This window comes from Odontesthes bonariensis, chromosome 1, assembly GCF_027942865.1.
Source record: "Odontesthes bonariensis isolate fOdoBon6 chromosome 1, fOdoBon6.hap1, whole genome shotgun sequence".
Taxonomy (NCBI): Eukaryota; Metazoa; Chordata; class Actinopteri; order Atheriniformes; family Atherinopsidae; genus Odontesthes; species Odontesthes bonariensis.
In genome coordinates, this window is record NC_134506.1 from 30,253,784 (window position 1) to 30,269,224 (window position 15,441).

General features: G+C 40.5%; 2 protein-coding genes across 2 annotated transcripts; one reads left to right on the plus strand and one right to left on the minus strand.

The window, feature by feature from the left end:
• Positions 1 to 7,370: 7,370 nt before the first annotated feature.
• LOC142378913 (retinol dehydrogenase 13) lies at positions 7,371 to 11,311 on the minus strand. Its single transcript, XM_075463898.1, has 7 exons — positions 11,025 to 11,311; positions 10,353 to 10,493; positions 9,783 to 9,974; positions 9,479 to 9,640; positions 9,231 to 9,347; positions 8,914 to 9,118; positions 7,371 to 8,644 (listed from the first exon to the last, which is right to left on the minus strand). Exons 1-7 carry the CDS (start codon positions 11,098 to 11,100, stop codon positions 8,548 to 8,550), a joined length of 990 nt encoding a protein of 329 aa, XP_075320013.1. The 5' UTR covers positions 11,101 to 11,311; the 3' UTR covers positions 7,371 to 8,547.
• Positions 11,312 to 11,981: 670 nt separating this feature from the next.
• tmed3 (transmembrane p24 trafficking protein 3) lies at positions 11,982 to 15,247 on the plus strand. Its single transcript, XM_075463922.1, has 3 exons — positions 11,982 to 12,226; positions 12,586 to 12,831; positions 14,269 to 15,247. Exons 1-3 carry the CDS (start codon positions 12,080 to 12,082, stop codon positions 14,500 to 14,502), a joined length of 627 nt encoding a protein of 208 aa, XP_075320037.1. The 5' UTR covers positions 11,982 to 12,079; the 3' UTR covers positions 14,503 to 15,247.
• The last annotated feature ends 194 nt before the right edge of the window (positions 15,248 to 15,441 follow it).

Sequence of the window (15,441 nt, forward strand, 5' to 3'; positions counted from 1 at the left end):
AAGCATCCTGCATTGTCCACAACCAGAAAATAAGGTCTAGCTCGTTCAGGTTTGTATGCAAAATGCAGAAATTGCATGTTGATATCCAATGAGGCTGACATTTCTCAAGATTCTCTCTAGGAAAAGCCGGGGTCCCTTGTGCAAGTTGATCTACCAGTTCCTGTATTGAGAGGTACCTGGAAAAAAGCTAAGTTAACCTTCAATAAAGCATATGAAGCACCTAACCAGTGCTGCAAATTTGACAAATTTAGCATCAATTCCTCATCTGATGCTGGCTAACACCAGAAGCTGTTGTGTGTTCACATTGTTAACACAATATTTTCCTTTACTAAACGGGTCATAGAGATGAACTACAGCAACATAAAACTTATGTCCAGATTTACCATGAGATCTACGAAGACAGACTTCACATTTATGATTTGGAATTTAGAAATACAAGACTATGCTCGAGTCCTCTCCAAAACAAATCCTCCTGTTCCAGTCATGTCTGAATTTCTATTTACCAAAACCCGCAATGACTTTGCTGCCTTTTTCACAGAATGCTTTCACAAGCATTTCCACACTGTAGAAGTCAAATTAAATCAAGTGTAATCTCCACTTGCTTAATTTGAGACCTCCTGGATATTGTTAACACATCTCTACACAGATGTGCATAGTGACAGCGCAAAACTTCTTTTGAATCCTGCTTAAAAGACAGAGACCACTTTGTGGGTATAGGTGATCACACGTCTGAGCAGACAAAAATAGCATGTGGTATTTTCCCAGGGTTAGATTCTCGGGGCAATTTTGTTCGACATTTACATGTTCCCACTAGCTCAGATTATGCACAGCAGCAAAATATGCCACCACAGTTATGTGAACAACCGACAAATCCACATCACTATATCACCTGAGGATTATTATCCTTTGCAAACACTCACTTAGTGCAGTGTTTGCATCGAATAGGGCATCAAATAAATTAACAACTGCCCTATCAAATCAGCTATGAAGGTAACAATCATCTGAAGAATATCTCAAGGATTAAATGACAAATGTGTCAGAGTGGCTGAGAATAGCTTGTCCATGCATTTATTTTCAGGAGACTTGAATACTGTCTTTATCGCGCTGGCTAAAAGATCAGTCAGACAGCTGCAGGTGATGAAAAACTCTGCTGCTCGAGTTCGATCTAAGACCAGAAGAGTGAATCATATCACTCAATACCTGATGTCTCTACAGTGGCTTCCGGTCCGTGAAAAATATGTATTTTAAAATATTGCTCTTGGTTTATAAAGCTTTAAATGGTTTAGGGCTAGAGTACATCTCAGATCTTCTTGTATATTATGAACCTTCAAGTCCAATCAGGTCATCAAGAACAGGTTTGCTTTCTGACTCCAGAGCTAGAACTAAACATAGAGAAGCTCCTAGTTTTTATGGACCACATATGTGGAACAAACTACCTGAGAGCTTCAGGTCTGTGTCAACTCTTGCTTCTATTAAGTCCAACCTTGAAACTTTCCTGTTCACCGCTGCATTTAATTGATTGATATAAAGGACTTGATTTAAAGGATTAATCATTTTCACTGCACTGTATAGCTCTCACTGATGTTTTTAGAAATGTACTTTTAATGCTTTATATTCTATGTAAATCACTGAAATCATTTTGCCTTGATGACAGTGAACCAGCAGGCACGATGCACAATGCAGTTGAGTCGTTCTAATTAATAAATGACATACCTTTTCTGCTATGACAAGTCAAAGTGTTCTCAAGAAAAGAGACCTTTTCCTTCCCAAAAACATGTTGCACAATGTGCTAATTCGTGAAGCAGAACCATTCACAACGGTTAACCGGAGTCATCCCATGTGAGCTTCCTCCCACCCAAACACGTAATGGCGACAATTCCACAGCAATTTAAATTTCAGGATCACTTAACAGAAGTTGTTCTCAGCCGTGTGGCAGAAGGTGTGCAACAAGAATCTTTACTGGTAGGAAAACTTTCTGCAGGGCCTAAGGAAGTATCTGGAGACATTCCACTGGAGTCCATCCAGGAGAGGATTCGACACTCCGGGGGGGAACTTTCCCCCCCTGTCTGCCCAAGGCCAACATAGCATGTGATGACATTTTGTGGCCTGATGTAGACAGAGCATCCAAGCTCAGGAAGATGAATTAAGAGGGAATATTCATAATGTCCATGTTTTGCTTTTTGTTGTCGCATTCCTTATGATCATTTATTTTTCCCATCACTGTGGTCATGAGATAAAATATCAAACCAGGTTGTTGAGTATGGGTGTTCTGTCATGTATTTCTAATATGTTCTGTTTGCATTTAATAGTGTTTCGAAGAGTTACATTTCTGCACATGGAGTCTTAGGGGGTTGATTCAGTTTTTATAAACTGAGAAGAAAAAACACAAAGTTTGGAGATTTAAATGAGCAGTAAACCTGCCATTGTATAAGCATGAATTTTATAAACACATTCAGAATGGTGAGGCTAAACTTAAACTGAAGTCAATATTCCTGTCTTTGTCTTTGAATACATTCTAACTACACTTATATGCACATGGAGAGGACTGGTGGGAGCCTCAGTACAGCGGGGTCAGGAATGTGCTCACTCTAATCCCGGTTGGGGACAGAAAATGTTTTAGTAGATCTCCTTTGGTCCACATGAGTAGCCCTGGTGTCTGATGTTCCCACAAAACCCCGGAACTGGATAAAGAGACGCCAGTGCCTGTTTGCTTTGCGCCAGACTTTCGAACTGAGGAGAGGAACTCAACTAAATAATCGACAACAATGCCTGCAGAGATGGCTTCAGCCCTTCCTCTGCCGATGGTATGCTAAGATATCACAAAATATCAAGAACAGAATGTCAAACCATGCGGAAAAAGGGCTGCATTTCAACAAGTGGAAGAATTTTAAACTTTTCATACCTTTATGGAGCTAAGTGAGACTAAAATATTTGAACACATCTTTAAATGAATGATACATAACAATTTTAAAAATCACCACAAAGAAATTTAGATATTTACTGTCATGTCAAAACACTTTGATTTCAAAGTACAGGCAGTTTAATTTAGCAGTGGGAAATAATTGCCTTAAAATACTTTTAAATATGACAAGTTAAGAACTTCATTGTGTCAGCTTTAAAATGATCAATTAACAATCAAACAACAATATTAAAAGGTGTTTCTTTGAATATAGATGTGGGGGATGACCTCTGACTTGAGGAGCTGATGGGAACCACTTGTTGAAAAGTCCAGAGCAGCGCAGCGTGTGCTAAACCAGGCAGACAGCTGACTCAGCGCCTGGTGTGTTGTCTATGTGCTCATTCAACAATATCGTTATCAGTGGTGACAGAATACCGCCTCAGGGCCCAAGCACCCCTCGCAATCCTCTGAAAATTCTCCACCCAGCCCCAGCCCTGAAATTTTTGTAGACACCCCTGATCCTGATTCCGGTCGACTCGTTCCCTCAGAAAAGTACCCTCAGTCCTCCTCAAAGTATGACCACAACCATGAATGTCAAACAAACTATCCTACTTCAGTGCAACACCAATGCACAGATGCCAAATACAGAGGGGCACTTAAAGGTGTAGGCTTAGAACAATTATGATCCAACCTGCTGACTGTGTTTCGATTCCCTTTTAGCTCATCGCTCCACCCACACACGTTGTGTCCCAGTGGCAACTTACTTTATGTTGAAGTCAATAGCACCCATATCAACTCTTTTAATTTTGTTGACAGTGGCTTTGCTTTCTCATTTTCTGGAGTCCAAATTGCTGTGTTTGTAGAAAAAAAAGAGCAGTTTTTATATTCTTATAAAAAACGTTATATAGGTTATTAGATTGAAAAAAAGTAATCGAAAGACAAAACCTGTACTTTGGGTCCACTGAATTTCTTATGTCCTTTTAGACCTTTTACAAACACACTTATCTATCCATCCATCTATTATCTATTCCCACTTAATCCAACTCAGGGACACGGAGGGGGCAGGAGCCTATCGCGGCAGTCATTGGGCGAGAGGCGTGGTGCACCCTGGACAGGTCGCCAGTCGATCATAGGGCCACACAGAGACAAACAACCACTCACCCTCACACTCACTCCTTGGGTCAATTTGGAGTCACCAATTAACCTAACATGGATGTTTTTTGATTTGAGATGTGAAGCGACGGTGCTAACCACCACACCCACTGTGCAGCCCCCGAAAACACTTATCAGATCCAGAAAGATACATTTAATTGAATTCAGTGAATCAGTTCTCAAAGCATAGAAAAGACTCTCTTGCATCTCTAGGATATTCATGATACCTTTGTCAGTAAAGTAAAACTCATTTCATTGTGTGCTACACATCATCCTAGAAGCATGTCTCTGGCACTTTTGCTTACTCAATACTACTCATAAATTCAGGCCTTTGGAGAGAGACAGGAAAGTGCTCATTGATAAGGGGATTTCATTCAGTAGTTAGGGCCATCAGTCAAGTCTTAAACCCAAGTCTGCTGCAATGACGACCGTTAGCCTCTATAAATAGAGTAATCTTGTTTTTCCCCTTTATACATATATAAATATATATATATATATATATAAATATATATATATATATATATATAAATATATATATATATATATATATATATATATATATATATATATATATATAAATATATATATATATGTGTGTGTGTATGACTCTTGTTCTTGTGATATATTGTCTTATACCCTAACTTGTGCTGAATAACTTCTAGTCTGCCTTACTAAACCCGTGTATAAATTGCATAATATGATAACAACATAGTGGCATCATAATTATCATTTTTATGGCTCTTTATGAGATTTTTTCATACTGCTATTTCCTTGTATTTAAGGACCTTCTTTTATACACCTACTGTCCAGTTAATGACTTAAGCACTGATGAAATCTGTAGCTGTTCATTAGTGACAGCCTACCCAGACAACCTTCGTCACTGTGGCCGCTCTGACTCAGCTCAACACAAGCACAAACAAGTCCACAAGAAGTCAAGGCATGGCCCGATCGCTCTGTTCTCTTTCAGGCCTACAAATGCAGCAAACTTGCATTCCCGCACCTGCCTGAGGCATACACTGTTCATGTCTGTACCCTGGCAAAGAAAGAGAAACTGAGAGATAGAGGGATTCAAAGGAAAAGAGCGAGAGAGAGCGAAAGACATAAGGAAAATGGCTTAAATAGAGAGGTAGAGAAAGAGACACCTGCATACCAGAGGGGCAGACAACACAAATCTCCACTTCACACACATTCTCTTTGAGGCTTTATGATCCCCACAGGGAGAAAACAGGCGCAGATGATCTGAAGTTCTTTGCTGGGGGGGAGTACATGCCACTGCCTGCACCTGTGCTAACCGACGCCGCATGTCAGGGCGTCCACTGAGATTTAACTGTGGTTCCTAGAAAACCTTAAGCCGCCTTCATCCACCATCCGAATTGCTTCACCAATTCAAAGAGAAACTTAAATCTCAGTGACTTCAATTTTTTTCTTTTTTTCCCCACTCTAAACAGCTTTGTCGTCTCTCCTACAGAGGAGCAGCCTGCCCCCTCCGTGTCCCTGAGTTTTCGTATGCCTTTTTTTTTCGCTCACGACAACCGCACTGTTATTGAAAAGAGCTCAGTGACATCAAAAGGAAGCAGCTCTTCAAGAAAGAAGAAGAATTGAAAAGACTAACAGCACGGCTTGCTCGTTTGTGCGAGTGAAACAGGAGTTATATCTTTCTCCCTCTGCTTAGGCCCCAGGACGAGAAAAAGAGGAGAGCAAATGGGAAACGGAGGTCGCACTTTCTAGGAGCAGTTGAATACAAGAGGAGCTGACAGGTATGTACGTACTGGAATGTGCTTCTCAGCCACACCTGTGTTGAACACACCCACCAAACCTGGTCTTGCATCCCACAGGCGGATCTAGCTCCTGACTGACAGCTGCAAGAACTATTTGGCTCAAGTCCTCAGAAGCCAGGGGGGCAGGTATGGTGAGTTCTGAATATGAACCAATGGCAGTAGAGAAATCCCTGCTGGCCAGGCGGGGCTGCAGTGAAATAAAACTCATCAATGGGGTGTGTCTCAAGTTTGTCAGCAGTCAAACAGCGAAGGACTGCTGTTGCTGGAACCCACTTCAACTGGTAAAACCTAACTAGTCCTCCGCAGCGTGATGATCTGAAGAGCCGGCAGAGATGGGTTACAACTTTGCTGGCGTACTGAAGGAAAAGAAACAACCTATCTCATCTGCTTGGGACCCTGGGACCTCCACTTCCAGGACTTTGACCAAAGCAGAGGCAGCCCTATGAAACCTCTGATTGGGGTTTTGAAAGCTTTCGTACACTTTTAAGCCTCTGGAGTCATTTTTGCCATGAAAAAACAATAGGTTTTTCATTACAGTATGAGTTAACAGATGGTGTTGTGATACTATGGTCGCTCACATCTCCTTATCACTTTTCCAGCCCAGCTATAGATTCTGAATCCGTTGGACGGAGAACTGATAAGGGCATGTGCATGACATTAACTACTGATACTGAGGAGCCAACATCTGAGCCAGGGAGCTTTATGGGTAATTCAGTCAATTATTAGTGATCATGTTTAATGTTGTTATTAGTGTCTATACTTTGCAGCTAAGTTTTCAGAAGGTGAACTAGATTAGTCTAGTGCTGCTTTTTGATGCTTTAAAACGATGTTAGAAAACAAGTTTTACGTTTTAAAATGTGAATTGGTTGTATTGCGTAGTGTCTCGTAATTTGTCTCAACTTTTTGTGATGATTCAGTGCCCTTTTTGAACCCCACTGCAGGACATTTAACAAAAAGTTGAATTACAAAACTGCACTACTAAGGCGTGGTGTTCCCTGACATAAAGTTTAGATACCGGCCTGATACAGCATGACAATCATCGTTTATTAACTGTATACTGAGGATGGCACAGCCGGTTAAGTGGAACACAAAATAGGTGAGTTTATTCAAGGTGTATATAACATATTCTCACTCTCCAACTTGGCATGCTTACTCTTTAATTACAGCTCAAGATGAGGGCTGTAACAAAAAAGAAAAAGAAAGATGATGGAAAATACTTACAAATACATTGTTGTGCTGTATCGCAACGAGCTGGTTCTTGCATGGAAGGATAATGACTTGAAACAGTAAAGTACGCAGTGGCTTGTGGTTTGTAATGTGAAAGTCCTGACACGATAACCGAAAAAGAAAAGAAAAAGGCTCAGACTGCCGTTCTTGAAGCCTGGGCCTGTTTCACCCTTTTTAATCATTATTGTCTTAAAATGTGCCATCAGCCTCATATGAAAACCTGATTGTGACACTTTGACATCTTCAAACGTCGTGGAAGTTTTTACTCATTTACAAATATACAGTGTCTCTGTGTTTGATCCTGTTATCAATGACTGCAAGAAGAAATGTCACCTTTCATCAGACATTTATTGCCAACATTTTTCACTTGTATGTTCAGTCGACAAATTCAGATACATTTTCACCTCAAAAAACACGACTATCAAAACATCCTCAGCATGACACTGCAAATAGCATCCATGAAACACACACACACACACACACACACACACACACACACACACACACACACACACACACTGTCCCGGCTATCAGCACGGGGGTCGAAAGCCACTTCCTTTATGTAACAGCTTTCTACCTTTTGTCTCCTATATTTCACGACTGTCGTGAGGTTGTTACAAAACTGATGGTACAAACAAAGTTCTGCTCTCACTGTATCATTTCAATTGTTATGGATCATAAATAAAAGCAGTATTTTGAAGCCTTAAAAATCTCTTTTCATTTGAAGGAAAAAGTCATTGTTGTCGCCCATATGCATTCAAGAGCTCCAAATAAAAGTCTGTGAAAAAGAGCCTCCTAATAGCAATGAAAATAAATCAGAGTAAGCATTAAGATAATTTAACTTATACGACCTTATTTGGATAAACATGTCAACATAGCATTAGCAGAGATGTAGTGCAAATCATTAAATATGCAGAATATATATTATACAAAGAGCACTGCACTGCACTTGCATATAACAGATTATATATAAGAGCACTTATTATGAGAGAATGGTGCAAAATGTTGCGGTGGAAAATCTTAATTAGTGTAAAGTTCAAACTAGACACGGTGAAGCAGCTTTTAGCTGTTATGCTGCACACAACTGGAACAAACTACCAGCAGAACTGAAATCAGCCACAACTGCAAGCACTTTTCAAACAAATCCAGGTTAAAAACATTTCTCTTTCTGTGTGCTTATGGTTGAGTTTATATCTTTCTTTTTCCCCTCTTCTTTGATTGCTTTTAACCGTGTTTTAAATTTTTATTCTATTTTTTTTTTTCTCTTTAAATTGCTGCTTTATGCTGTTCTTTTAAATGCCTTGTCTTTATGTAAAGCACATTGAGTTGCCTGTGGTATGAAATGCGCTATATAAATAAAGATGCCTTGCCTAAAGACCCTCAGCATATAAGGTGATAACGATGAATTTGAGAGCACTGTTGATCCTCTCAAACAAGGCTGCCAATGCCATCACCAGGCAGGGCTGAGAGAAGCAAAGCAGGCTGCCCTGTTTAAGCCAGACCAACCATGGAGGCACTGAGGTCCCACAGCTTCTTGGCAGCAGCATCATCCAGAGCCAGTGGCGCCGGCGTTTTCGGGGCACAGTCACTTTACAGTGAAATAAATGAAAAAAAGAAGGGGAAAAAAGTCACAAAGTTAGCAAAAGTGATGCTATGTACTGTTGATGGATCGCAAGAGGTTTGTTTGAAACAAAAGCACATGCTCTCAAATAAATCTCTATCTTTTTTTACTAGAATTTGACCCTTATAATCTGTCTTTGAGAGAAATGAAGTATTTATTGCGAGACAAAATTTCCAGCGCACACGCATAAAGAGACGGAACGGAAAGTTCAGACGTTCGCAGTCAGATGTACTTGCCTGTAGTAGAGGCCGCTTTCATTTGCCAGTTTCTCATCAACGGCGCAGTAAATGGTGGTTTGAGCTCCTTCCCAGGGACCTTTGACTATCTTCATGAAGATGGAAGCTGCAATCCTCTTCCACAGAGCCAAGGTAGGGAGCAAATAGCGACCCAACTCTGTGCGGATGACCCCAGGGTGAAGGCTGTACACGGTCACACCAGTGTCTAATGAGGGGGGTCAATCAAGTCAATTGTTACTTGTAGTGTAAGGAACGCAGTACCGCTGTTAACAGTTTGTATGCTATATAGAAAGGAATGAATGTTTACAGCACAGTACCTTTCAGTCTTGCTGCCAGCTCCCTGGAAAAGAGAACATTGGCCAGCTTGCTCTGGCGGTAGCTCACTTCAGGTTTGTAGTCTTCATCAAGGTTAATGTCATCAAAGTGTATACGACCTGCAGAAAATACAAAAGTAAACACAGAGCATGATGTTGGATAACTGAGATGGGACAGGAGACTTCTTTAGAATCGTCAGTATGTTCTTTTAAAAAAACGAGAAACAGAGATGGATAATGAAGCATTTTACCTCTCTCGTGTGCCAGGCTCGACACGACGACGACACGACTTGGAGCTGACTTCTTCAGCAGGTCAAGGAGACAGTTGGTGAGGAGAAAATGCCCCAAGTGGTTGACCCCAAACTGCATTTCAAAACCATCTTCAGTCTCCCATTTAGGACACATCATAATACCTAACAACAACCAAAAAAAACCCCAGCATCAATAAAGTTGACCCCTAATTAAAACATTCATTCTACCCTCTTGAAATTCTTTGTGGTGGTCTTGCTGAGGAGAAAACATGTCTCTTCTGCTTAATGAATCAAGAAGAAATACCCGCATTGTTGATGAGAATGTCCAGGCGCTCCTCTTTCTCCTGGACTTCTCTGGCCAGGTCTCTGACGGACTGCAGCGAGGCCAGGTCCAGTTTCTTTACCACCACGTTGCCGTTCCCACTCTTTTGACGGATCTCATCTGCTGCAATGCGGGCTCTGTTCATGTCCCTGCAGGCAAGGATCACTCTGGCTCCTGCATAAGAGCAAGAAACATCGGTGATGTGTCCTATAATAGCAAGTCCACACTAAAGGAAGTGCTGGAACAACACTGTCAAGGTAACACACATATAAAAGTGCACTCTAATTAGATTTGTTGTCATTTATCAAAAAAATAATAATAAATTCCATCATTCGTTTAATGTTTTTTTTATAATCATACAAGCCTGCTGAGTAGTCCACTAGGATACTCTGCATATGGCAACTAAAAAAAAGAAGTTTGCTTTGTTTTTTATGCTTTGTTGCCTACTTAATGTTTAATTTTCTTTGTGGGGATCCGATTCTAGTTTAGTGACGCTTCACATAAATGTACAACAAGCAAAGCCTCCCCCTTCCCTCCAGAGGAAGGTCTCACCTCTCTGGGCCATATCCAGGGCCGTCTCCTTCCCAATGCCAGTGTTGGCTCCTGTGATCAGGACGGTTTTGCCTTCCAGGCTGGCCTTGCTTCGACATACTCCCCCTGCCATCCATCTTTGCAAGGCCAGCAGGCCTACCCCTAACAGAGAACATTGTTGTTAACAAAATAATAACACCTCAAACAGAGAATAACATGTTTCCTTTTTCTTTTATTTGTTGGGATATTACTCGTTCGACTCATTGTTTACTTATCCTTATTCCAGTGATTTGACAAGATGGGAGCGTAATGAATTCCTTTGGGAAAATAAGTCACTGGCAATAGAGACTGTATCTCCTTCCTGAACTCCTAAGAGTTGAGGCTAGTTTACGATGGTGAAATACCACAATTGTCAGTATTTTGACACGAATATTCACTTAACAGCACTGACTCTCGCATGTCTGAACACTCCCAGTTCTGAAGAGTAGTAATCACGCTGGCCTCCTTTATGATGGAAGAGGTTAACTTCCTGAATTTCAGGTTTCTATCTTAACTTATATATATAATATAGGATATACGATTTAGTGCACATTGTCACCAGCAGCTAGTTCTCTTGGTCTGACATTGTGGAAAGCATAATAACTGTACAAGACACAGTTTAAACAATGCATCGTCACGATGGAATTGATTTACCTGCTACAAGAGCAACCGAGAGACCGGTCGCATGGCTCTCTACAAAGTCCTTGATATCATCTGCGTAGTTTTGCATATTTTAGGCTGTTTGCCAACTCAAATTAGTACAACTGAATATGTTAACAAACTTTAACTTTTTTTTTTTTAATCGTTAACTTCACGCAGAAACGATACGGCGTTGACTGGATAAAAACTTATACAGTGGAAAAACAGGACGAATTGACGTTTTTCCTTCCGGATTTTGGCGCAGACGGACTGTTTTGTTTTGCTAACGTTAAAGCTTTGCCGGAAGTGGAGGCGTGGATTCTAATGACAGGGGTTTTCAGAATAAGACTCCCTTTAAAATCGTAATTTGTTGTCATAGCAACCAATTCATGACCTCTTTTCATATGTATATATATATATATATATATATATAAATATTGGCCTTTGACCACGATAAAAGTCTTATTTTGTCCTTGAGAGCTACCGAAACACTGTTTCACACAGGTTTGACAGTGTATAGCAAGTAAGAATTTATCCAGTTTTTTGGGGTTTTTTTTTAACCCTTCACTTTGTCCTGCTTCTACTGCTGCAGACGACGAACACCTAGTTTCACATTTTGAATTAAATTCCATACATGACTTTTTTCTTTTGATGAAACGTATTTCCGTCCGTTTCCGGGAACAGAACGGATGCAGTAAGCTACTCGGACAGATTTGAGTGCCGTGCCTTTAGTGTGTTATTCATTTATTTTGAAAGTGCCGCGTTGCTCTAATTGGCTGAGTCCAAATTCCTCGTCTGTCGCAGTCCTTTTTGCCTGTCGTAGCTTTAACAGTTTTCTCCAACATTAATGGCTTTTAGCTGAGGTTTGTTTTGTTTGTCTTTTTTTATTTTATTCCAACTGTTGTGGACTCATTTTTTATTTTAAAAAATAAAATAAAAATAAACAAACCTGTCCCGGAAGTTCTTTGTGCTCGCGCCACGTCAGAGCTACCCAAATGTTGTCATCAATATAACTGTGTGAAGGAGTGTTTGCACTCTGCGACTGAAAGTGCTTTCTTTTGACTTTCATCATGCTCTACCTGCTGGGCCTGAGCTGCGTACTGCTGCGTGTCTGCGCGGTGTTTGGGACCGAGCTCACTTTTGAACTCCCCGACAACGATAAGCAATGTTTCTACGAGGAGCTAGAGCAAGACGTAAAGTTTGACATAGACTTCCAAGTAAGTTACCTTTTTACGCTTCTTCGCGTCCCTGTGTGTTTGAGAGATGCAGCAAAATGTACTTTTTTTTTTTTAGGCTGAAGCATTCACTCGATCGTTTTCCATCTCTTGCTCTCAGAAAGTCGAAAACATAGCCTACATATTTCTGTCCAAGTTGTGCAAAATGCATCACTTTCAGTGAATGCCCATTTGTTATCAATGCTATTCTTATAGTGTATAATCTCATAGTGTTAATCATTGTTGCATGACTGCACTTGCAGCTCAGTATTGCAGGAGATGTAAAAGCAACAAGGTTATAACTGCCTTGTCAATGACACTAACCATCAAACAATGCGTTTTTCTGTTTTGATTACTCCCAGGTCATTGCTGGAGGCAACTATGATGTGGACTGCTTTGTCACGGATCCCCGAAACAATGTTTTGTATAACGAGAGGAAAAAGCAGTATGACAGCTTCTCTCACACCACAGCTATGAAGGGAGTCTACCAGGTCTGCTTCAGCAATGAGTTTTCAACTTTCACGCATAAATTAGTGTACTTGGACTTCCGCCACGGAGATGAGGAACCTATTCTGCAAAGCATGAGCAGAAGTACAGCACTAACTCAAGTAAGTCTGCTGAGCACCGGGCAATGTTTGGATGGAGTGGAGGAAGGCAAACGAATAGAAGAGACCAAACAACAACAAAAGGCAACAGTACATACAAGCAAAAACACTAATAGGATATTGAATGAAAAATTAATACATATGATTAGATCATTAATGTTACGTTTGATCAGTTGTTGGGTGAATGGAATAGTTCAGCACCACTGTTACAATATCATCGTCAGGGTGTCAGTGGTAAGGCAGTTTAAACAAAGTCCACTGGGTGGAGACAGAGTTTTTCTGACTCATGTCAAATTATTCTTTGCAAGTCTTTGCTCTCACTGCGACTATTGATAACGCGTTGGCCCATTTCAGCTGTGTGCATCCTGGATTTTTAATTGCAACTTTTATATTATGGCTCACCAGCTACAAAATTAAAAGCACATGCCTTATGTTATGTACACCGAAATATCCCTCTGAGGGGTGTCCTGGGGTGCACAAGTATACCTGGACGCAGCTTCAGAATGGAGCAGTGTTAAATGTTAATAGTCTTATGGTTTCCAACATGGTTTTGAGATTAAAACATCAAATTTGGACATGGTCATTGCTTGATTGAATTGGCTTTGACTTGGCTTGAAGTGAGGTTATACAACACAGCTTGATGAAATCAGAACCACTAAACCACTTATCATTGAGGCTTATAGAAAAAGCAAGGCTTTAATTTGCTTGGGAGCACAGAGATTGGGCTCTGGATCAGCGGCTAAAAGGTCATGTGTTCTGATGGGTCCAGATTTACCCTGTTCCTGAGTGATGAGCGTATTAGGAAGAGCAGCAGGTGAAGTGCTTGACCCACCATGCTTGGTGCCTGTCATACAAGCCTGTGAGGGCAGCGTTATAATCTGGGGTCGCTGGTTGGTCGGGCACAGGTTCATCCAGATCAAATTTATATTCTGTAAAATCAGAATAAAACAGCAATATACATACAGTATAACAACACTATCAAGTCAAATGACAATACTATGGCAGTATACAATATATGCTAAACCAATGGTTTCATCTCATGAAATATTACCAAAAAAAACACATTCAAAGCTTACAGTTAGCATCCAGTCATAGTTGGTGTTTATGGCTAAATTTGACAGTTAAACTGGATCATATCATAGAGTTTGCTTTACACTGAGCCCCACCCCTATTCTACAGGCTGTAAGCAGATAACCTTTGGGACGTTGCGGGTCCTTTAGGCTCTGTCAGTAGTAAGATGGGGCATCTGGATGAGGTTTGTTCCTGCGCTTCCTGTTAATGCTCAACCAGATTCAAATCTGAGAGTTTGAAATCCGGTTTGTTGGTTTTAATGCAATGTCTAATCAGTTCCTATTAGATCATTTGCTGCTTATCTCAACTTCCAGTCCTAAAAATTCTTTTGCCAATTGTTTTGACTTGTATTGATCTTTCTGCTTTCAGTTGGAGTCATCCTGCGTCGCCATTCATGAGGTCTTGAAAGTGGTGGCTGACTCGCAGACACGGTACAGGCTAAGAGAAGCATACGACCGCACAAAAGCAGAGCATCTCCTTCAGCGGGTGACCTACTGGTCCGTCGGAGAGACCGCCCTGCTGTTTTTCATCGGCATCGGTCAAGTCATGCTGCTTAAGAGCTTCTTCAGTGAGAAGAAAGGCTCTGTGGTGGCAGCTACTTAAAACTCGGGTAGACAGCTGGAAGTTTGCCAGTGTGAGTGTCCATCTGGATATAAGCACATACTGTAGCCTTTGGCGTATAGATAGTTCAAGGGGTTGTTCTGTTACCGATTGCTGTCTGTGTCCAACAAACTCGAATGGTTTTGTCATGTTTTGTTACCCAGCTGAGCTGAGAAGAACCACCACACACGTGAGGATACTTGGCTGATATCTTTCAACATTTCACTGATTATTTATGATGATTCAATCGAAGTACAATATAAGCCAGGTTTAGTTTGATTTACCTATTAATTACCCAATCTGTCACACAGTAGGAGCATTGTGGGTTTTCATCTAGATATACAGCAATCACACTGAAAATTGGGGCACATGGATAGTAACCAGAGAGGCATTGCTTCTGAATGTTATTTTAATTTGTTTTATTAGTGTTTTTCATGTTTATTGTTTCAAGCTTTAAGAACTCTGCCTCGCACGGTCTTGTATGTCTTGCACAAAGTGCCTTAAAAGAGAATTTTTCCCTTTGTGTATCAAGTTTACTGATTTCATTTAAACATATATATATATATATATATATATCCTGTTATTACTGTTGGATTGGATTCTCAGTTCAAATTCATTCACTTCACATTATTGGGAAATGGAAAGGGACCAATCTTGATGACTATTTTTTTGCACCAAGTAATTTTTCGGACCAATCTGTTTGTAACCTGGTATACTGTCAATAAAATTAGATGAGAACTCGTCACAAGAGCTGTATGGACTGTGTTTACTATTGAGATTTTGAAAAAGTTCAGATTATGAAGTAAACAAGTCATAAGTCAAAATTCTAGCTGAAAATTCATAAGCAGGACTTGTGACGTCAAAACCTTCAAAAAAATCTAGCATCATAACCAGAGGCCTCCAGTATAAATGCAATGAAGAAACACTTAGCTGGAATTAACT

Coding starts and splice junctions, on each gene's coding strand:
- LOC142378913 (XM_075463898.1), bottom strand. CDS start 11,100: ATGCAAAACTACGCAGATGATATCAAGGACTTTGTAGAGAGCCATGCG. Junction 9,975..10,352: donor CCTGGATATGGCCCAGAGAG/GTGAGACCTTCC, acceptor GCTCTTATGCAG/GAGCCAGAGTGATCCTTGCC. Junction 9,348..9,478: donor GAGCCTGGCACACGAGAGAG/GTAAAATGCTTC, acceptor TATTTTCTGCAG/GTCGTATACACTTTGATGAC.
- tmed3 (XM_075463922.1), top strand. CDS start 12,080: ATGCTCTACCTGCTGGGCCTGAGCTGCGTACTGCTGCGTGTCTGCGCG. Junction 12,227..12,585: donor AGTTTGACATAGACTTCCAA/GTAAGTTACCTT, acceptor GATTACTCCCAG/GTCATTGCTGGAGGCAACTA. Junction 12,832..14,268: donor GAAGTACAGCACTAACTCAA/GTAAGTCTGCTG, acceptor TTCTGCTTTCAG/TTGGAGTCATCCTGCGTCGC.